The sequence below is a fragment of the Athalia rosae genome, chromosome 2 (genome assembly GCF_917208135.1).
Source record: "Athalia rosae chromosome 2, iyAthRosa1.1, whole genome shotgun sequence".
Classification (NCBI taxonomy): domain Eukaryota; kingdom Metazoa; phylum Arthropoda; class Insecta; order Hymenoptera; family Athaliidae; genus Athalia; species Athalia rosae.
The window spans coordinates 7158861-7181023 of record NC_064027.1 but is presented as its reverse complement, the minus strand read 5'-3'; the positions used below and the strand labels follow the sequence as shown (position 1 = coordinate 7181023).

At 42.2% G+C, this 22163-nt stretch overlaps 1 protein-coding gene across 3 annotated transcripts in view; it reads left to right on the top strand.

The window, feature by feature from the left end:
• The window catches only part of LOC105684551 (neo-calmodulin), a 67263-nt gene that overhangs the window by 32819 nt on the left and 12281 nt on the right, over nucleotides 1–22163 (top strand). For all 3 annotated transcript variants that reach the window (XM_048649885.1, XM_020851583.2, XM_048649884.1), the window contains 3 exons: nucleotides 1812–2133; nucleotides 6784–6927; nucleotides 20641–20756. In XM_048649885.1, the coding sequence (XP_048505842.1) occupies nucleotides 1884–2133; nucleotides 6784–6927; nucleotides 20641–20756 (510 nt within the window). In that variant the 5' untranslated portion in view covers nucleotides 1812–1883. The remainder of the gene's footprint in view (nucleotides 1–1811; nucleotides 2134–6783; nucleotides 6928–20640; nucleotides 20757–22163) is intronic.

The window sequence follows — 22163 nt, the reverse complement described above, 5'->3', positions numbered from 1 at the left end:
GCGCCCAGAGTTTTTTTTTTCTCTCTTCGTTTTTCCCAACCGCCATTTTTTGATTACCGTTCATTAGGATCCGTACAGGTATTTTGTCGCCTGTCAAAAGACTGATTCGCGTTCTACCACGAGACTGATTCGATCTAACGTCGTTACGCGGACAAAGAAGTATCGCGACAAAAAAATCGCCTTAGCTATTCAAACGTTATCGTCACTAAAATCGCGTACACTTTTTCAATCGGCTGCCGAAATGGACGAAAAAAAACTTGATATTCACAAACCGAAATATGCCGAAGTGTAAATAGAAAGAATTGTGGTTACGGCGGTGCAGGTGGGGTTGTTGAAAATTATTTTTAAAAAGAGAATGCCACCTATCGATTTTCTCGCGGCATATTTATTCCCATCTCTCCGAGTTATAAGAGAAAAAAAAAAAAAAAAAAACGATGTCAAAAGACGGACATGGTTCAAGAATTATAAATTCGATCGTCGACAATTATTATGATGTGTACAACGTCAACATTTATCCTAAAAGTCGATAGCGATTCGACTCACTTTTCATTTGGGTCAAGAGAAGGGATAACAGAGAATTAAGGACGGTGGACAAACTACGGAGTAGAGTCTTTCGATATTTACCTCAAACAGCGTCGTGAAGACCAATGACGGATGGGCAGAGAAAAAAAAAAAAATAAGAAATGTAAAAAATTAATCGATCGATCGACAGCGTGGATATACGAGACTTTTGATTATGTAATTATAATTAGCCGTTGCTAATTGCGACCGCCTGGTAATTCGCATAAATTTTGACCCGCGCCTCGACGAGGTTCGCGGTCTAACGTCGTTAGAATTCATTAACGGCATTGCACCGGCAGGAAAAACGTGCGGCACACCCTGCAGCGAACGTAATTTTGAACGTCTTTAACTCCGCCGGCACGTTCACTCGTGAGCTGCAGCTGGGTATAAGATACCCCGGGGATTTATGGTTAGAAACTCTGAAACTCCCTTCGAGAATTTCTTCCCCCTCTTTATCCCACTTTTAATTCCAGGTGTATAAGGTGGCAGGAACAGGTGTTAAAATCCCCAAGAATTATACCAGTTTTTTATTTACGGGCGTAATCAGACGCGCGGTTGATTCGAATGTGTAAATCTACTTACCGTTCATAAGTTTAACACGTGCGAAAGTATATTAGAAAATTTTTTATAATAAGCAGCTGCAGGTTTAATACCGCGCAGGGGATATATATTGCGTTGTGTAATCTCGAGTCGGATCCGCCGATGGAAAATGGCAATTTCGTGAGTATACATAAAATGATAACCCATAGATTCCCACGGGATTTCTGTGAAGACCATTAGCCTTGGAATTGCAGAACATTTGTCAGTTTGAAAATAGTTCGACCGAACCCGCGTATTCCGTAGAGATCGATCGCTTGTTCGCCCATTCAGAGGGGAAGCATAAAGACGCTTTCTACGTGTCGCACGTGTCATACACTAAAGTCACTTACAGATCGATCGGCTACCGCAATGTTCACGTATACTTATACACGATATCATCACAAAAGAGACCCCGTAGATTATACAATAGCGAGCTGTGAAGGGCTCGGAGCCGATGGCTATTACGAGTTTTTCACTTGAAAGGAAACTCTAAAATACTCCGACGCCGGGCTACGCGTCGTAGTCGTATTTTTTGGACGTCGTGCGAATTCATTTGGATCAATCTCAGTCGCCTCAAAGGCGAAATCCTACCGAGCTACGTTGAAATTCATCGGAGTTCGTTTCTCGGCTTTCTAAACGAGTTGTAATGATTATTTTTTTTGAAATTTCAGACGCGTCAAACCAGCGGAGTGGTCGGCAACAGCGGGGGGGAGGAGGCGTCGGGGGGTTGTTCGAAATCATCGATGACGTCGTCGACGTCGATGCAGCCCTCGACCGGCGAGGAACATCCGGAAAGTTACGCGTTACCGCGACCACTTCCGGTTACCGCGACATCGGTCCTCGAAAATGTCGGATTGCCGACGCCCAACACGCCGAGCACTCCATCGGGTGCGACCAGAACGCCGCCCAATATCCTTTTCGCATTGCCTGCCACGCCGCAACGAACCGTTACCAGCACGAAAGGACCCGCCATCACGAAAGCGCAGATGAAAGGTGAGAGGGGAAAAAATCATTGAATTTTTTAACGACGAGGAGAACAGGCGGACGATAATTCTGAGATATCCTTCGAGATTCAAGATTTCATTAAAAACTATTTAGAAAGATTTTTTTCCCCCCAATTTTCGTCCGATTTTCGTATTCGTCCGGGTTTTCATCTACCACCTGTGGCGTTTGTTCAATTCTGCAGCTGCTTCGTGGCGAAATATATGAGGCAGTTTTTTTTTTTTTCTGTTTCCCACACTTTGTGTCTTGAAAACCCCTGTAAATGGGACAGTCGGATGTGAAGGAAAATATAGTCCGTTATTATAACTCGAAAATGAAAAATAAAAATCAGAAAAAATACGATGGAATATTAAAAATAGCGGGATATCCTCGCTCCGGGAAAAGCATTAAGCCATCGACAAAATACGACTATAATATTTTCATGATCAAATATTGATCATCGTTTCACGGTACTGTATGACCGAACCATATAGTCGGTAAATAACGATGCACAGTCCTGCGTGGAAAACGTCACTTTTATTTACATATCATTCCGTATTAGTTTATTGCAAATACGGCAAAAGCTACGAACAATTATTTTCCTATTTTCCCCCCCCCCCCCCATTTCACGATTTCCTGCATTCGATCAACGTTAATATAGGATAGAAGATAAAAAAATATGCGTAATAAGCGAAATTATGGCGTAAATTTCATACACGAGATTTTGCAATAACCAATTTTCTCGATATAATTCACGTCCTGCGGTTCGACTAACAAGTGTAAGAAGGTGTTTTATCGGGCGATACGCGTACAAAATTTGATTATTTTCTGCGTTGGGAACGAGACATCGGTAGAAATACAGAGCGTGATCTTCGTACCTGCGGTATGAAGTAATCAAATTAACCACTTCGTGTTTGCTGCGCCTACTCTATTTCTTGAATATTTGCCGCGTATATGAATTTCTGGATAATATCTTGGCTTTGCTCCGCACCGGAGCGGGATGTAAGAGCTCGAGGGTAAATAAGCCTAATGGAATCCTACACCCGTCTATATTATAGTTTAGAGGTTTCCGAGCATATTGAACACTCCCCTAATAATTTCTGCTCTGTAAATCCCACCCCGTAACCTAAACCCGGCTCGATTCTCCAAACTGTAACGTAACCGCTCGGGTTTTCATAAATGAAATTTTATCATTCGTTCGTTCATCCGAACTTTTTTCTTCTACCTTACCGTTATCAATGTACGGACCTTCGCTTACCTACGAACGTTATGATGTATGAACCTAAAACGGCGTATCTCCCAACGCTCGGATTATTATGTAATCAGTGAGAGATCCATCAAATTTATGGATCGTCTGCTGGGGCGGACCTTGTAATTCACCGGTGGGAAAGCTTTTGTAATTCAGTATTGCCGTAAGAATACATGTAATACTGTTTTCTACCGACCTTATCAAACCCAACTCACTTTCAACCCACTTTATGATAACTCCCATAAATCTTACCTCAAGAGTTCGCGTGCGGAGCGTTATTATCGCTTGTTATACACTCGAAATTGAAAGGAATAATTTTTACTCGTCATTCGCTAAACGAACGGTTTGCCCCAAATGAATGGAAAAAAGAAAAAAAAATCGAACGAACTTAAAACGTGAATAAAAGCTTTTGGAGATAGAAAAAAAAAAAGGAATCCCTCCGATCGAATCTTGAAAAACGAAAAGACAAACAAAAAAAAAGGAACCTGGAAAAGCAGCTTTTCGAGACTTCTTTTAGAAAATTGAATCCAAGCTTTGTTCTTCTTAATTTCATTCGAGGGAAAAGTTTTTTCGGCATCCTAGACGATTTCAACTTGGCTTTCCTTCTTACTCTCGTTTTCTGAATTATAAATTCTTTTTTCACTCATCCCCTATATCTATATCGTAGCTAACTACGTCAAGTAGTTCTCGAGTTACTTACCCATGCACTTCGCAATATAACGCTTTAAGCCGTATTATCATAGCTTAACGTTTGCCACCGGAGAACCCTTCGGGGCATTAATAATCTTGCCGGTCTTACGGGATCCGATAGTTTCACGCATTACGAAAGAATTTCTAGCATTCGCGCTTAAAATTTTAGAGAAAAAAAAACCGACGGAACAACACTTTGAAATAACTGTCGTCCGAATCGTCGTTCGTTTATCGGTCGAAACATCTTTTTGTCCGAAGGGATGACGGGGGGAAAGAGGAAGGTTGCGGTGGATTTGTATGGCAGAGATACGGGGGGGGGGGGGAGGATCGAAAACCACGGAGCACGCGTGTCACGCGTGTCACGTTGAATTCCTAGAAGCGATGATATAAATTAACTGCCGTTGTTTCGTCGAGGCGAAAGTTGGAGGGCGTCGGGAAGCTGAGAAAGAGCCGGTGGGCTCGTGGGGGGTGGACATAATTCGCGTAGAAGGAATCGAGGAAGGGGTCGACCCTCCCTCCCTCGCTCAAATGACTCGGGATAAGGTTCCCTTGCACGTATATTATTTTCCCTCTGCTCTGCAGCCGTACGCGCGGTACGAAGTTATCTCGATTTAAGCGATGGGAAACCCTTCGCGTCCGTTCGCCCACTCCCCCGTCCTTTAATTCACATATATGTATAGGCAGAGGTACTCGCTGGGCTATTAAAGGCCCGCGAAGCAATTCGAGCGAATAATGAAGGTATACTTCTGTGTGTGTAAACACGCGAGCGCAGCACCGAAAAAGGTAAATTTTCAAATTTCATTTCAAACCCTAAAATGTTGCTGATATGGACAAATTACCTTTCACACCTTTTTTTTTCTCACGTTTTCAACGAACTAGGCGGGTAACGAATTTCATCAAATTATAACTCGCGTTTGTTTCACCTAATTTTTAGCAACGGAAAATATAACCCGACCGACCACCAGGTTCGTTATCCGAACCGAGAGTTGCGTCGAAATATAAAATACGAAACAGATATAATTTTGAGTTATAATATTCGGACCTCGTCCGCAATTAAACGACGAGATAAGTTTTTCACGCTGCTGAAAATACGAATAAATAAAACACCCGTGACGTTACCACAGCCGAAATACCGCGAGTTATGGACGCAGATAAAAATACCAGAAACTGACGCACCTACGAGTTTGAAAAAACAAAAATAATATCAATAACAACGATTGAAAAAAAAGAGAGAAAGAAAAAACCCTCACCCACAGAATTGCATGACGAACGGTAAACCTCCAGCCATTTTACTGGGAAATTTGCTGACGCTTGCGGCCGGAGGCGATGTAGATGGAGATTAAATTTTGATATTAACTTTGAAATCTGCCGCGGTTAAACATTGAAATACACGCACATGGGTGAACGCAATGGTTTCGTGAAATGAGGCTATTAAGGGGTCACACTCCGTGTGTCGCATAGGAGAGGTGGTTCCCCGTGCGAGCCGTCCGACAATGTGAATCTAATCGCACGTACGAATGGGCTTTTCGCTGTAGTGCCGATTTATTATTCCGTTTATATCAATCCAATCGTGACCACATAAAATAAATCGCTCGAAATGAAGATTTTTCTGGCGGGGGGTGATAAGCTCCCCATTCTTTTTTTTGTTTTCGTCGATGGCCGGCGAGCGTGAGAGTATTCGTACCGATTTCAGGTGACCTTGATATTCACCTTGCTCGGATTTCTACCCGTTCTTTATACGTCAGATAATTTCCGGAGCGTCTTTTACCCCGTGCGCTACGGGACGGTCGATCGGATAAGAAAACGAACAACGAAAAGCACATTGTTCGCTTGTCTCGAGATAAATACGATAGCGTGCAGTGTGTTACATAATACACCCCAGCAGCCCGGGATGCGGGAAATAACGATCTTCCCGAAGGGATATCGCCGCGATAAAATGTCGAATATTTAATAACGAGCCAAATTATTTCTGCCGATTCGAACCGTTCTCGAATAATATGAAACGATTCGTTATGGATTTTTCGCATCGTATCCTCGGTAGGGTCTTACTCGTTATTTTCACGAGTCGCTCGTGATTTGAGAAATTATATTTCGATTCTTATAGTAAATTATTTTATCCTCTCGCCGAACCCTTGCAGACCTCGAAGTAATCGGCGTAACGGCAATCGTTACATTTATCGCGCGCACACGCGTATTATCCTGTACGGAGTTCACTTTATCGTCGCGCGACGGAAAATGATCGAAACTTCGATTATACCTCTGCGGATACGTGCAAACAATTGGATGCTGGGTATCTGTACCACGTAACAATCGAGCGTATCGAAATTCGAACCCAATTTAGAGACGGACAACGCGCTGCGAGATCGGCTGTAATCTGAGATGAGGAGAAAACAAATACCAGGCATCGAGATTTTTTTTTATTCGTTGTACGTTTTCGGTTAGAAAATATTTATAGAAATCCTAGACAGCGAATGAATCTCGACGCTATCGTTGCCTACCATTTTCCCTGTTCTCTCCTCTTTGCGTTTTCCCACCTCGTGCGCCCGCTGTACGAATAATTACTCGACAGCCACGTAACGTGCGATATAAAAAAATGGAACGATCGCAGGGAACGAAGACATGGTGGTCGGGTACTAATAATCATACCGTGACTGAAAGCAGGTGCGGTATGATTATCCGCATTGACGTTAGAGGATTTTATCAGCTGCAGTCTTTTGTTGCAGAGTTTAGAGAAGCGTTCAGACTCTTCGACAAGGACGGGGACGGTAGTATCACCAAGGAAGAACTGGGACGAGTGATGCGATCCCTCGGGCAGTTCGCTCGCGCCGAAGAACTCCAGACCATGCTCCAGGAGATCGACATCGACGGTGAGTATTGTTTTCACAATTCACACCGATGCTCTCATTCGAGTTTCACAATTTTTCCAACGTCAATACACGTAAGTGCGCGCATCCCCCGTTTCGAACGCCCATCGACGTTCGAATATTATTCTATGCATATGTTCGCCGTAGCGAAGGAAAAGCGTTCGGACTGTCCTGGTAACGGGTTAGGAATCAGTGAACGGTATATTTCTTCCCCTTCAAGTGTTTCCAGTTGTTACCTCGGTTGGAAATTGTGCAGCCATTTTACGACGCGCTGCAATAATAAATAGATTGCTAAAAGTATTTCGTAGACGTAGCGAAACGCGTATAGTGGCGTATCAGATTTCCGGAGTAAAAGGCATTTGGTTTCTACTTTCTGGGTGTTGTTGTTGAAGTGGTATATCTCGCAGGGGTCAGGGAATACAATACGCGAAGTCATTTATTTAACGGCCATTTTCAATTCCTCGTTTTTCTTGTATTCTATTTTCGCTCGCCAACCGAGTGCACTTCGCACACCCACTCCTCATTTCGTGCAATGTTCTTCCTACTACCTCTTTCGCAACTTTTTTCATCGGATGCTTCGGCTCGGTAAGTTCTTACGGTCCGGGGGCGATTTTAAAAAGTGGTCTCCCACTCCGTCCTTTCCTACAAGATAAACTACGCAACGATCGTTACCTCGAATCTCTTTGGCAATTTTCTAGAACAATTAAAAACGGACCGGAAAACGACTCGTTATGTTTCATGCGTAAAACAGTTCTCCCGCGGACTCCGCCAGGACGAACGTGAGGTTGTTTTTTATGTTTGAGATAACGTATCGATCACAGCGTGTCAAGTGAACCGCGAAAAGGCAATAATTCTCCTCTTGTCGGAGCCTCGATCGACTGCAGAGATCGCTCCAACTTTTTTCCTCTCCTTTCCACCGTACGTACCTTTCGTCTCTTGCTTACCTGAAATTCCGCTTTATCTAAACGCGGGCTCTGAAAAGTTTAAAAGAAAAACAAAAACGGAATAGAGAAAAAGGGAAGGAAAAATCCGGGTGCACGCGAGAGAAATGGAAACTGCGAAAAGAATACGAGAAATGGAGAAATGACAAAGGAATTGTACACCCATTGATCGAGAAGGATCGAGCGACGGGTTGCTTTAGTTCCGAGTATGACGTCCTAGGAATTTTACTCGTTTCTAAAGTGAACTTTTTCGACACCGATAAGCTCGACTCGCCACGTAATTAATACGCTTAGATTACTTTCACGTGAGATGCGAGAAGTTCCGTACCGAAGATTGCGCCATTCGTACACGTCGCCCCCGAACAGGAATAGGTGTCTCGAAAAATCGGTTGAAATTAAGTGCGAACTGGCAGAGGCACGGGTGACGATATTACCTGTGCACGAAATCGACTCTACAGCCACTCGATTCGGAGCGCAGACATCATTCGCAATAACCAGTCGCACGACCGACCAACGCCCGCGTCATATTCGATCCTCCACTTCGTGTGAATCGAGTGTAAAATTTCCCGTTTCTATACTTTATATTAGACTCACACTTCTCCCAAATATCGTGATACACGTGTTACTTACGGTAACGCTGCGCTGTCCTTACGGTCGACGGTTAAATAATCTGCACCGGAAACTACCCCCGGGGATGATTTTCGAATCATTATCCGACCTCATTCTTTGACAACAAGTTACGAATGCCACGCACGTTTTAGAATTTAATACAACCCGATGAACCCGTTTGAAAAACAGACGCAAGCTTTATTATCAGATTCTTTGCGCGCTTCGGAGTAATTATTGTCTTTCGTCGTTCTTTTCTTTGAGAATCGAGCTGACCTGAACTCAGTGAAATTGCAGGAGAACCGGAAGCGTCTTTGACTCGTTTATTTATGAAGTACCTTGTAGAATCGTTACCGCGAAAAATGTTTCACGCGTACATGTACGTGTGCACCTAAAAAGTAGAAAAGAAAAAAATAGGACGTGCGAACCATTTTAAGATCCTGGATTATTTTACAGACCTTTTGTTATCTCTCAGTTTCACTCTTCGTATGCCGAGACGTTAAAATTCAATCAGTTGTTTCATGTAGCTGTAGAGTTTTTGTTTTTTTTTTTTAACAAGTGCGCTATCACATATTGAATACAGAGGTAAACTTCGGAAGCAGCTTTAGGGATGGAGGAGCTTCAATATCCTTTTTCCGGGTGGGGGCAATCCGTAGGATGCGGGAATCATGTGCCAGTTTTGTTTATTTTTTTAGTTTGCTTTCTTGGAAGCTGGCAAGGAACAACGTGATTCTGCCGAGTATATTAGGATTGGCAATATTCGAAGAAGGCGTTTGCAGGGGACGCGAGTAACGAAGTTTCGAGTAAAATGTTGACAGGGTATATCAGCAGGTGAAATGAAATTACATGATTCCATTTCTATTCCATTTTCTGTTTGCCCCTCGTTTATGTCAATCCGCTTTTATCTTAATTCGTCCCAACTGCGTCTCCTTCGATTTTCAACAAGTTTGAGTAGGAAAAGAGAAAGAATAAAAGAACGGCTGAGTAAACCGAATGAAAACGCTATGCCAACTCGCTGGATTAAAGTGTGCGTATTCTACTATCAAACACACCGATGAAACAAACTTTGATGTGAAAAAAAAGTCTGCGCGCTGAAAAATCAAGGATATCTCGGTGGGAAAAATTCGTAGCTCAATTCGCTCGACGAATTCGTGTTCCTGGGGTCAAATGACAATAAAAAAGTGCTCGGGCTCCCTCGTAGACCGAAAAATTCGAATATTTCGACCCATGCATGGATTGCGACGGATCAAAGTAGGTCTACGACTAGAACCAATCGATATGTTTGATAATTTTTCTGCTCCCAACAGCGAATAATTGATGATTACTCGATCGATTGCATGAGTAGATGATTTTGGCTTTCAGATCTGGATTCCTGAGCTGATTATATGTGAGATTACTCTTGAAAAACCAAAAAATAATTCGATTTTTGAGCAAAATATAAATCATTGTTTTGATTAGGTTTAATATGCTTTTCTGACGTATTTTGACCTCAGGAATCCAAATCTGGAAGAAAAATTGATCTATCTCTAAAATTGACCGAGTTATCGCCAATTTTCACCTTTTTGGGGTCAAAAATAAAAAATTGATTTTTCAGTCTATCTTAATGTAGTTTGAGCTCAGGAATCCGAATCCGGGAGAAAAATTGGTCTATCTACAAAAATGACCGAGTTATCCCCATTTTTTCGCAATTTTTCGCATAAATTTGAGGATATCTCGATGGGAAAAAATCGTAGCTCAATTTGGACAACGGATTCGTGTTCCTGAGGTCAAAATACATAAGAAAAGTGCCATACGATCGATTTTAAAAAATAAAAATTTTTGGTCAAAATTTGAAAAAATCGTAAGGGGTACCCCTTGGAAAAATCTCAAATTTTGGTCGAAAATTTTTATTTTTTAAAATCGATCGTCTGGTACTTTTCTTATGTATTTTGACCTCAGGAACACGAATCCGTTGTCCAAATTGAGCTACGATTTTTTCCCTTCGAGATATCCTCAAATTTATGCGAAAAATTGCGAAAAAATGGGGATAACTCGGTCATTTTTGCAGATAGACCAATTTTTCTTCCGGATTCGGATTCCTGAGCTCAAATTACATTAATATGGACTAAAAAATCAATTTTTTATTTTTGACCCCAAAAAGGTGAAAATTGGCGATAACTCGGTCGATTTTAGAGATAGATCAATTTTTCTTTCAGAATCAGATTCCTGAGGTCAAAATATGTCAGAAAAGTGTAATACAATCAATTTTTAAACTACTTTACATTTGGCCCAAAAACCGAATTAGTTTTTGGTTTTTCGAGAGTAATCTCACATATAATCAGCTCAGGAATCCAGATCTGAAAGCCAAAATCATCTACTCATGCAATCGATCGAGTAATCATCAATTATTCGCTGTTGGGAGCAGAAAAATTATAAGACATATCGATTGGTTTTAGTCGTAGACCCACTTTGATTCGTCGCAATCCATGCATGGGTCGAAATATTCGAACTTCTCGGTCTACGAGGGAGCCCAAGTTTTGCCGGAGTCAGCGTAGCCGCAGCGTAGCGCTTTGTTGTGAGACCGTCACCTTCGGGGCTGAGCAGAGGTGACACCCCACGACAAACCGCGCGCCCGTGGCTACGCTGACTCCAGCAAAGCTCGGGTTCGCTGGTGAATTGAAAAATTCGAATATTTCGACCCATGCATGGATTGCGACGAATCAAAGTGGGTCTACGACTAAAACCATTCGATATCTCTTATAATATTTTCATGTAATTTGACCTCAGGAATCTGTATCCGCTAGCCAAATTGATCTATGTATAAGATCAACCGAGTTACCAGGTCCAGCGAGGCAGAAATATTGAAAATAGCGGAATATCAATTTATAACATAAAATGTAGCTTTTGGAAATCTCAACTTTTGGCATTCATCAGTGGTCTGATCATAGTTTCTGCGACCCCTCAATATGTCCAAAAAGTTTCATCGGTTAAAAAAATATTTCGACAAAGGTTCCCCATCTGACGTGGAATGCCCCATATAGGTATAAGTAAGTCGATTTCTCTAACAAGGTTTCACAGCCAAACTGTACCTTGTCGGGACAAAAGTGGTGAGTAAAGTGAGTAAAAAGTGCTATGTTTAGCACGTTTTTCTCCCTCACGAGATCGGAAAATCATTTTCAAGTAATAACGGATAGTTGTAAAATGAAATTTCCAAACTTGGCACGTATGGGAATAGCACGAGGGGTCAAGGTGTTCGTACATACCAAGAAGGAAGAGGTGTTAGGAAATTGGGGAACGAGAAGTTGGCAATCTAGAGGTGGTACAGCAAAGTTGTTGGGGTTGACAGCCGAGTAGATTGGGTTGGACGAGACTAACTTCGCACGTAGGACGTCAAAACCGTTCCAATAATACCGACTACAGACTGTATATTCTGCAGAAATAGGTAGCGCACTCGTCATACACACATACGTACACACAAATACCTATGTTTCTATAAATCCCAACACCGCGAGGTCCACTTTACCTGGGGTAATTATACGGTTTTGCCGCAAATGAGAAATTACGCGCGAATTCTCCGATGCGCGCAATTATTCGTTCGTCGGGAAAATCATTCCTCTGAAATCATTATTAATCTGAGCTTTATGATGTTCGATACACGTTGCTCTGTGTTATACCGAGGGCTTCCAGGCCTTTTTTTCCTCCTAATTACCGACATAATTACTTACTCTGATTGAAAGGAACCACTCAAATTAGATATTTTCTGATTGCTCCGCTCTTCAACCCTTCAAATCTTTTCAACAAATAATTAACTACACAACATTTTACATCGCGGATTACGAGGAGCTTTCTTGCAACTGACATCCAACGATGAATACACCACGTCACGTCGATATTCTAGCCGAACAATAAAAATCCTATTTTCAAATCGAACTTCCTTTGCCACTGCGACTTTCAAAGGAACGTCGATACGCTCGTTACGAATGACAGTTGATAACTTTTTATCGGCGACTTCGGTTTTTGATAACAAAAAACTAAGTTAATTGAATTTTCAGGTGAAAATGGAACAAGTATTGGCATCGGTTGAAGAATCCAAGTGAAAAAAGGGAAGAAGAAAAAAAAATCAATTTCTGGTGATAAAAAGCCCAAATTTCCAACAACCGTAAACATTTGTCTTAATTTACTCGAAAAGTTTTAATCCCGGTTAATAGTTTCTCTTCCCACCCCGAAAACAGAAGAGGGTTGAAATGGTAGAAAAAAAGGGCCGGACTTCATTGTAATATATGTTCGGGTCAGAGCTACCCCGGTATTCTTCCTCCCTAAAAAAGTTTCAACACAAATTAGAATCGGTCTTCGTACCCTCGAGTCTTCGACGGTTTCGAACGGGCTGAAAAATAAAAAAAGGGCAATGCGAGACGGTGAATGTGGCCCGTTTCTTTCGGTGAAATTTTTCGGTAAAAAGGAAACGCGTGCAGGGAATTAATTAGTCGCTGTTTATACTACGTGTGGTACAGGTTTTGAATATCTTGAAGAACGTAATTTTCGCGAGATACTTGAGGTTTTGTATTTTGTCATTATTATACGCGGAGCTGGTCATAAAGCAGACAGACAGAAATGTATCTGGGTAATTTTATAGCGAACTTGAGATGCTTTGAATAATTACCGTACTTATATACCTATCCAAGGAACAAATGGATCCTTATACTTACAATTAGCTCCTCAACGGACGGGCTTTATATCGCCGCGCGGGATTCTTTGCCGTTTGTACGCGGTCTTTGAAGGTAACTATGTCATGTGCGTCGCGTCGAGGGCGCCAAATGTTCCTTATATCTCAAGAGTTACAGGATTCCTCGAATCAGTTGGATGGCATGCCTACCTTTAACTCGCCTGTCGTATTTCAGCAACTCGAACACCGTCAAGTTATACGTACTCCTCACGTAATCTCGGCGATACGTTTCGACTTCTGGACGACCTTGAATACAGAATTCGGCTTCAATTGTCAATGAAACCCAGTTGATTTCAACGAAGAGTTGGAGGTCAAATTCAATCGCGATTTTGGCGAGAACACTGGTATCTTTTGGAAACTCGGAGAATACCGAGAGTTTTCTAAATACACGCCTCATGTTCAGTCGGAACAGTTTCAGCGCATGGAAAGTCCGAACGAGATAACAAAAGGTCAACTTGAAACAAAGCTCCATTGATCACTTGCGCTGTTGTGATATTTACGTTACATCCGGTATACACGCCCCTTTTCGTCTACCGCAATCTCTCGTGTACCTTGTGAGTTGTAAATTTTTATCGTTGTACGTACGCGTTGAGCTTTGGAAAATTCTTTCACCGACCCGCAGTATTTTCTCGTTTTTTCGTTCGTTCGTTTATTTATTCAACGGAAACAAAAGTTTGCGTTTCACTCGTCACCGCGGAGACTGATGAGAGCTTAAAAAGTTCAACGTACGCGGTCCGCGCCGTTATCTATACCGCGTGCTCTGTACGTCGAACGTAGCCAACTTTTTCTATATTTTTAAATTGCAAAATCCCGCGTAAAATGCAGATCGCATTCCTTCTGTCTTGCCACCCTCTCACCCTGTACTACAAAGTTACATTATAAATTCCAACTTTTGGACGTGTCCGCAAGTAACCGAGTTCCAAACTTTCCCTTTGTTCGAAAAATTTATTCAGATCGCCGTCCGTACGAAAACAATGTAGGTAATTAAAAACTAAAAAAAAAAAAACGGAGAAAAATAGGATATCACTAATGAACGAGCATCACACGTGTCGCGAGATACAGGAATGTACGTATACCTACCCTCATTTTGATGTACGGCGAATGAAGTCGGTCGTCGAATTTTTTTTAGCTTTTTTGTTCCAACGTAGGCGTCAAAAAGCGATTGGCAATTTATCGTGAATCGGTACGATATTTGTCGAGAGGAGAATGTACGTACCGTACGTATAATTTAGGGTCTGGAATTTCCGTTACAAAGACAGCTGGCGGGCAGGCAGAAAACAGCGTAGGACCAATCGCGCTACCGGAGGATGTCTCCGGGGATCCTCCTACGTAACGCAATTACTTCTTCTCCGAGCGCCCATCTGTCCGTTTTTTTTTTTTTTTCGAAATGCCTATGTGTCGTACGTACCCATCCGATCGTAGACTCGACTGATCCCGAACATTTTGCGCCACCTGATCCTGACGGGCCGAAAGAATTCACCGCTGCGGGTACGATTCGGGCATTCCACTGAACTTCGTTAAAGGAGCCATGTAGCCCTGGAGAAGTAGGCCCGATTTAAATTTGAAACCGGAGGAATCTCGCCTCAGGATATCAACCGACATTCCGTCGTAATTGTGTATGAAATCTCGATACGCGTGCAAGAAAAAATCCGAGACGATGTGACGAAGGTCACGGATTTCAATGCCATTTTACGAATGCTTTTTACGAATTATTAAAAACCCATGGGAAGATTATTTTTTCGCGTCGCGATAAAGTAAATGTTTATCCGTGCCGTCGAACCGCGCCTGCATGAGGAAGAACGACGTTTCTATGGATACTGTGAAAGCTGAGGAAGTTGAAACTCTACTTTTCCGAGATAGACGAACGCGTTTCGAGGAACCAAAAACAAGACGATATCGTATGCACGCCGTGCGGTTTTTCGTCTCACCTCTTTACTTCTCTTCATTTTTTTCTTTCTTTTTTTTTTCTCATTTTGCAGAAAAGTTTGCGATATATTGAGCCAAGAAAAACGTGCCTTGAAAGTATACGTGAAAATTTATAGCTCCTTTTTATACCTCCCACTTTCTTTGTTATATCTGTAATATTATTGCGGAAGAAAGAAGAAGAAGGTGCGACTATTTTCCTCGTCTCTGTTTTTCCTTCGATTGGCTGTATAGCTACATCCCGCTGTAACAACTCGGGAAACTTAATTCTTTGTTGAGCTTAACACCAGGTGATTATAGTAGGTCAAACATATAGTTGGCGAAAATTTTTCTCTTCGTTTCTTTTCTTCTCTATTCTTTTATCATATTATCTTGGATTTCTGCAGATCGAACTTTGGGCACGTGGAAACTTTTCGAAGAAAAAACTAACAATAAGACAAAAAGCTCCTCGGTGTAGCGGTCGACCCAACGACCGAAAACATATAATTGCCAAAACATTGGTAACCCTTCCGACCATACCGGATGTCTTTAATTAGGTTTTAACGCGACCCACGAACGGAACACTCGACCTCACGAGCGATCAAATCGCGATACGGAAGTTACCAGTTACGATATCCACCCGCGATCTGACCCGACCCACCGTAAATTGTCACTTATCTAATTTGTAAGTGTGATGAAATTTGAACTTGATTTAACGGGATATCGAAAGTTTTTGCCGCCGTTTTACAAGATGGGTGGTCGGACGCAGTGCGAATTTGCAAAGCGCGCACGAGCTGCAGCTCGATTTTTAAAACGAGAAAAGTTCGGTTATTCTACCCCGGGGCTTACCGGCCTCGCGCAGCGCAAATCTGCTTAGCGCGGAATACGTCTCGTTGCCCGCATTGCCCGGTGGCAGAGTTTAAGTTGAGAAGTCGCCATCGCGTGGTATAAAGAAAGGTAAGAAATATACGAGGGATGTAAAACTCCGAAGTGGAAAATCCCGGGGTCCAACACATACGCAGTTGACTTTCGACCTGGCGATGCAGGACTTGAAATTCTAGAATTCGTATGTACGATCCAGACGCATTGGGATTTCGATATATACATACATATATGCAGATACCGAAGCAGCGTGGGTTTCAGCACTACTGAAATGGACTTCTTTAAACGCTGAGTCGCAAAAGCCACCGGCGAGTTCTCGGTGTACGTTATCTCCGATCAGAATTTCTATACCTACGTCACGAGACAGACAAAGCTTCCAACCATATTCGAAACGACCGAATCTGAATTCAAACGTTTTCCTCGATGCCCCGGATCCCCTTATCCCACGGCAATCGCGGTGTAACGAGAAACGATCTCGCCACGTACAAAAAATTGAACATAAAAATATCACCCAATTTGTACTTCTTTTTTTTCTTCTTCTTCTTCTTCTTCTTCTATTCTACCTGATCCCGTTCGGGCACACTGCACACATTCCTTAATTCCGTATGTGAATAGAAATTTTTTCTCAGTACAAACTCGAAATTCCGCGGGTCCTCTCAAAAAGATTCTTGGCTCGTTTTTTTTTTTAATCAACGTTATAAGGCCGGGAAATCCTTGTATCCACATTCCGGCGTAAAGTTATTTTAAAAAAGTAATTCAGAGATCGATTTCCAGGTGACCCTCGACACAGGCGACCCCGTCACGGACGTAACGAAAAAAAAAAAATAAAATAAAATAATAATAAGGAAATCCTATCGTAAACCGGAAAGTAGAGTTTACAGGCACGAGGAAACACCATTTCGTGCCAATATCGGGGAACTCTTTTTTGCAAAAAAAAATATACATACATATATTTACCCATAACGCTGCGCCAACCTATCGGGGGGATATTTTCCGATGTAGATCCCATCTTCTTGGTCACATCGCGTTGTATGTAGGTCGTACTTTTTACAGTACTTACACAGATTGATTGCTGTTCCGTTTTATTTCGATGGCAGAAAAAAGTGCTCGGCGTTTCGTAATCTACGCGTCTTTGCCCGTCGCGAGTAACGCCGATTAGATGGAGGCGCATAAAAAGTGGAAAGTCACCCCTCCGGTGAAAATTTTTCGCGACTTATACGCAGCGGGTATTTTTTGCTCGGTGCACGGAACGTCGGCCCGACAGACCGGCAGAGAGTGAAACAGAGAATGAAACTGAAGCTGGGGTGAAAACGGGATTTTTTAAAAAGCTTGCAAATCTCGAACCTTCCCTTTTTTTCTAACATGCTTCAGATTTATCGGAGGTAGATATGTAGCGGGTGTGAGGAATTATACCCGGGTCGCAAGTAATGCGTATACGATAACTTTTTTCACAGAGATAAGGAATGATGTAATACTTGAGCTTTTTTCAGCAGAGATCTTACGCGAGTTCCAAAGAAATCAATTTTGCATTAACTCGCGATCAGCCACTGACTCGATCGAAAGTAACTGGATTGAAACGGATTGTCCGAGGGATTTGAAGGTCGAAAAATTCATTCGAACTTACTCGTTGGAATGCGAAACAGAAAAATACAAGGCACACAGCTGCTCAGTTTCGCCGGGCGAATTCACCCCGTCAGTTTAAAATTATAATAACGAGCGTAATCGTGAAGTAAATTATAAGAAGGAAGAATTAAGAAAATCTTTTGTGAAAAGCTTTGGAATTTGCAAATGGGTCATTCGATAATCTTGGGGAAGTTAGCAAAGACAGATGACTGAATTAAAAAGAGCGTAGAAAAATATGTTTGCAAAATCGGACCGTATTATCCGCATGAAAACGAGAAATTTTCTTTTCACTCATCTTTGCTTAAGAAATATTTCATACTTCACGTATGGAAGAATAACGGAAAAAAGGAAAATAAAAATGTATGACACCGTTGAAAAGCGAAGGGAAAAAATAATTGTACACAGGGTGGTATCATAATATTAGCAATAGCCTGGCAACAGGCGCCAATGTAAACACTTAAAAGGGGAAGATCTTGACCCAGTAACCCTTCCCAGTTCGGAAATCCAACGAACCACGAACCCAGATAACCTCACTTAATTGAAGAGACTCGCAGCAAACCCTGGAGTGAAATAAAACCAGAAGAAAAAAAACTACGCTAACAGTGCTTCGGATTTAAAGAAAATATTTTCCCGTTATTCAATTTCATTAACAGAATGAATTCATGCATAATTGTTGAATGGTTTAGCGCGTTTTTTCCAAGCACGATTTCTTATTCAAGGGTAAGAGATTCCGTTCCAAAAAAAAAGAAAAAAAAAAAAGAAGAAGATGTCTTCAGAGTAAATAATTGCGGGGTAATTCACGGGGATCTTTGGAATCTCGTTAATTGGCAGAATAAATCCGGAGGTGATCCATCGTGGTGCGTGGCGATGGGGGTATAAAAAGCAGAGCAAGGGGTTTCGGAAGAAGAAGAAGAGAAGAAAAAAATGGGAACACGGTAGCGGAAGAAAAATTTGCAGGATAGTCTGCGATCGGTTTTACAAAAGACGTCGTTGAACATCGAGTAAAGTAGCTGCGAACGTATGCGACGCGTGCAGGGGTGGCGAAGTAAGGATTTTGTTCAAGACGCCTTCGAAAGCTGCAAAGCCTGTTAATCCATTGATGGCTTATCCGAAGACTAGCTTTACTTCAGCCACCCCATACTACAGGTTACCGTTACTCGGCTTAACGCGACACTTTGGTCAATAAGCGTGTAGAACAACGATTATCTCCGGTTATCTCTTTCCGCACATTTTCGTATCTCCACGGTCTCTAATTCATGGGAATCGATGAAAAAATGGAGGGAAAAACTTGCGGAAATTTGTCAGAATGTCGCGGATCGAACTTTCTTTTTTTTTTTTAATCGATTCTCTCGGCAGCACGATAAACGTCGATGCACAGCGGAATGGAGTATGAAAGAAAGGAGCCCGAAAATTAGTTAATTTTTTTCATCAACCCTTTTGTATTTCATAAATAGTACTTTGCGTACCTAATATCTCCGCTCGGAGACGTGTCCAATTACGCGGTCTGCGTATATACGCGTCTAATTAAACGGAGCTCCCTTCGCCGTTTATGAGCACGATTAGCGGCTATGGTCACGACAATTTTACCCTCGACTCTTGGTATAAATAAGGTCTCTCGGCCAAACGGACGGCGGCTCTTACGCGCACAAATCAGGTATAAATATTTCCGCCTGGAAGAAGAGTCGATTCCGCCCTTCGAATCCACGTGTACACGTACCTTTCTAATTCTTCGTGATTCCAATTATTTTCGCACGAATAACCCTCAATTATTGCTCGATAATTGAAGAAACTTAGGGAATAGGATTCCATATTTAACGGGGTTTATATCGTTTAAGCGCAAGAGTTTGGCGAATAAGATTTGTTTTGTTGAATCGGTATAAAAAAATGTCGGATAATTATTTAACGATTTTAAAGCTGATCTTGACGTTCGTTCGCTGGTCCGTTATTCATTGAGTTTAGGGCGTGATTTAATCGAGTGTAAAATTGTTGATTTTGTACATCGAGAAAATGGAGATCGGTGCCGGGTGACAAAGTGAAGTATTTAATTAAAGCAGCAACTGAGGTGGTCGCTCTTCCTCGATCCGTTCTCGGATTTCTGCTACTTTGAACTCTGAAACCTGAAGAATGTTTCAGTCGGCAAATATCTGTTCGGAGTATGAATTCCGAAGCGAGCGCGATGCAATCCCCTGATGAAGTGGTCTCGGAGGGGCTGGATTTGTCGTAGGAAAGAAATTCGACACTTTCATAATCTCGAAAGCACCGCGGCTGCCGCTTTATCTCATCAAATGGATACACTTTGTCAAAGTAATTACTGAAAAGCTGTACTACAGTTTGCTTACCTTAGTCTTCCTGAACGGGAGTACCGCGGACGTACGTACATATCTATTTCAGCCTGCTGGCAAATCCTCAGGGACCATTTCTCTCGCGTTTGTTTCCCCCTAATGTTCGTCGACCGACCCGCGTAGCGACGCAACTTAACGCAACGTAAAGTAACGAAACGGAACGTAACGTTAGTACACTAGAGTTTATTAGAGCCGACGTTCTGTAAGAAACAAAAGGCAAAGCAAATAACGCCGATGAAAAACCACCCCAACAAAATTCATCCGACACCGAGCGAATACTAGGGGAAAGAATCCTCCGCGTCCAATTAAAATTCACTCCTCTTTTCTCTTCGACCTGCCACTAAAACGGAAGGCTCTGAAGACTAATTGAAGGTCAAGATCTTGGGTGTCGTAAAGCTCACCTCAGATCGAATATCGATCGATTGTCACTTATTGTTAGCTCTGGCACAATACTTGGCACACTTCCGGACTGACGGAATATCGTTATTTCTTTGCTCGGAATTTTCACACCCTACCTTTTGTTCTGTGGCTATTTTTGCTTCGATGGTTTTCGGACGTTCCCTCGCAGTTTTTTTTCGCTACTTTCTTCCCTTTTCCATTAACACCGTTTCGCGATTATTCGCACGTTTGTTGAACACTGGCCAAAAAAATTGGAGTGACTTGCGGTTTATTTCCGCCTCTCGGTATGGCATTGTAACTACTGGATTTTCAATTTTAGGTGACGGAAATGTGAGTTTTGAAGAATTCGTCGAAATCGTAAGCAACATGGGAGGTACGAGCGCGGAAGCTGCTACGGAGGACCAAGAGGAGAAAGAATTGCGCGATGCATTTCGGGTGAGTTGAAAAAAAAACCGATAAAATTTCAAAGTGACGGGGAGTATAGCGGGAACTCTTTGTCGGGGGGGGGGGGGGGGGGGGGGGGGGGGGAATTTTCTAGTCAATTTTATTGTTTTTCTAGCCATCCGAAAAATCGTCGGAATTGCGTTCGCTCATTTTTCACGTGTCCTTTGCGCGTGCAGATAGGCGAAACTAAATTGCCCTCCATGCCGCAGGGTAGGTAGAAGACACATGAGCGATTTACATGATTTCCACGTTTCTCTTTTCCGCGTGACGGATATCTACGTACCTCTTTTGTCAGAGAGAAAAAAAACAAAAAAAGAACCAGAAAAATTACACGGCGATTCCCGAACGCGCGATATATGCATCGAATAAACCATGTCTTTCGCCCGACTGATACCTGAAACTTCACCGCCCCGGAAAGTATGAATATTCGATAACCCGAAATATGAACATTTCTCACGGTACGATGAGAATAAAACCTGCTGAATATAGCGGAACATAAAAAAAAAAATTACAAAAAAAAGAAAACCATAATTACATGCGTCAAAAACGTTTGTATCTGAAACAGCTGGGAAAAAATTCAAGATTGAACAGAGGTGGCGTTTTAATGATAATTAAGCAGGATGCACAACTACCCTTTCCGTTCCCATCAGGCTCGTGGTAGCTCGTAGAAGTTGTATTTCCATTAATTTAAGGGCTGGTACAGCTTCCAAAGAGTAATAAGTAACCAAGCAAAGTGGTGGGCAGGATAAGGGAAAAGGAAAAAGAAAAGCAAGAAAGAAAGAAAGAAAGAAAGAAAGAAAAAACACTTTTCTTCATTACTCTGAAGATCGGGTCAAAGACCAACGAACGGGGAACGCAACCCGTTTCTTTTGCAGCTGTCAGCGGCGTCCCGGTACAACCGAGGATACGATAATTAAGATCCCGGTGAAAACAAACCGCGATGAGAATGAACACGCTCAGGATTTCCTCTTACGTACCGCACTGAAATACGGCTATTAACTCGTGAAACTTTTGTACTTGTTTATTTTTCAGCCGATAAAACTGCAAACTGAATATCTCTTAAAAACGGTTCGGCGTGTTCCGAATTCGAAATCGGGACGTTAAAGTTCAGCGTTGGAATGAGAGGCGATAAAAGATCGAACTTCAATTTGGATTAATTACCGCGAAATGATCTCTGTTGGATTTCAAAGCGTACGTGTTGACAGATTGACGTTGCCCGTAAACCTCTCACAATCTCCGCGGCAGAAAGTCGTTCCGAGGAAATGAGCCATGTCATTCCTGTGGAAGCGATGACGTTTCAGAGGTAATAATTAGAAAGGGGGTATTAAATTTTTTATAAATCCTCCTCATAACGAACGAGTTGCTCGGGTTTATTCCCTTCCTGAAGAGGATCGGTAA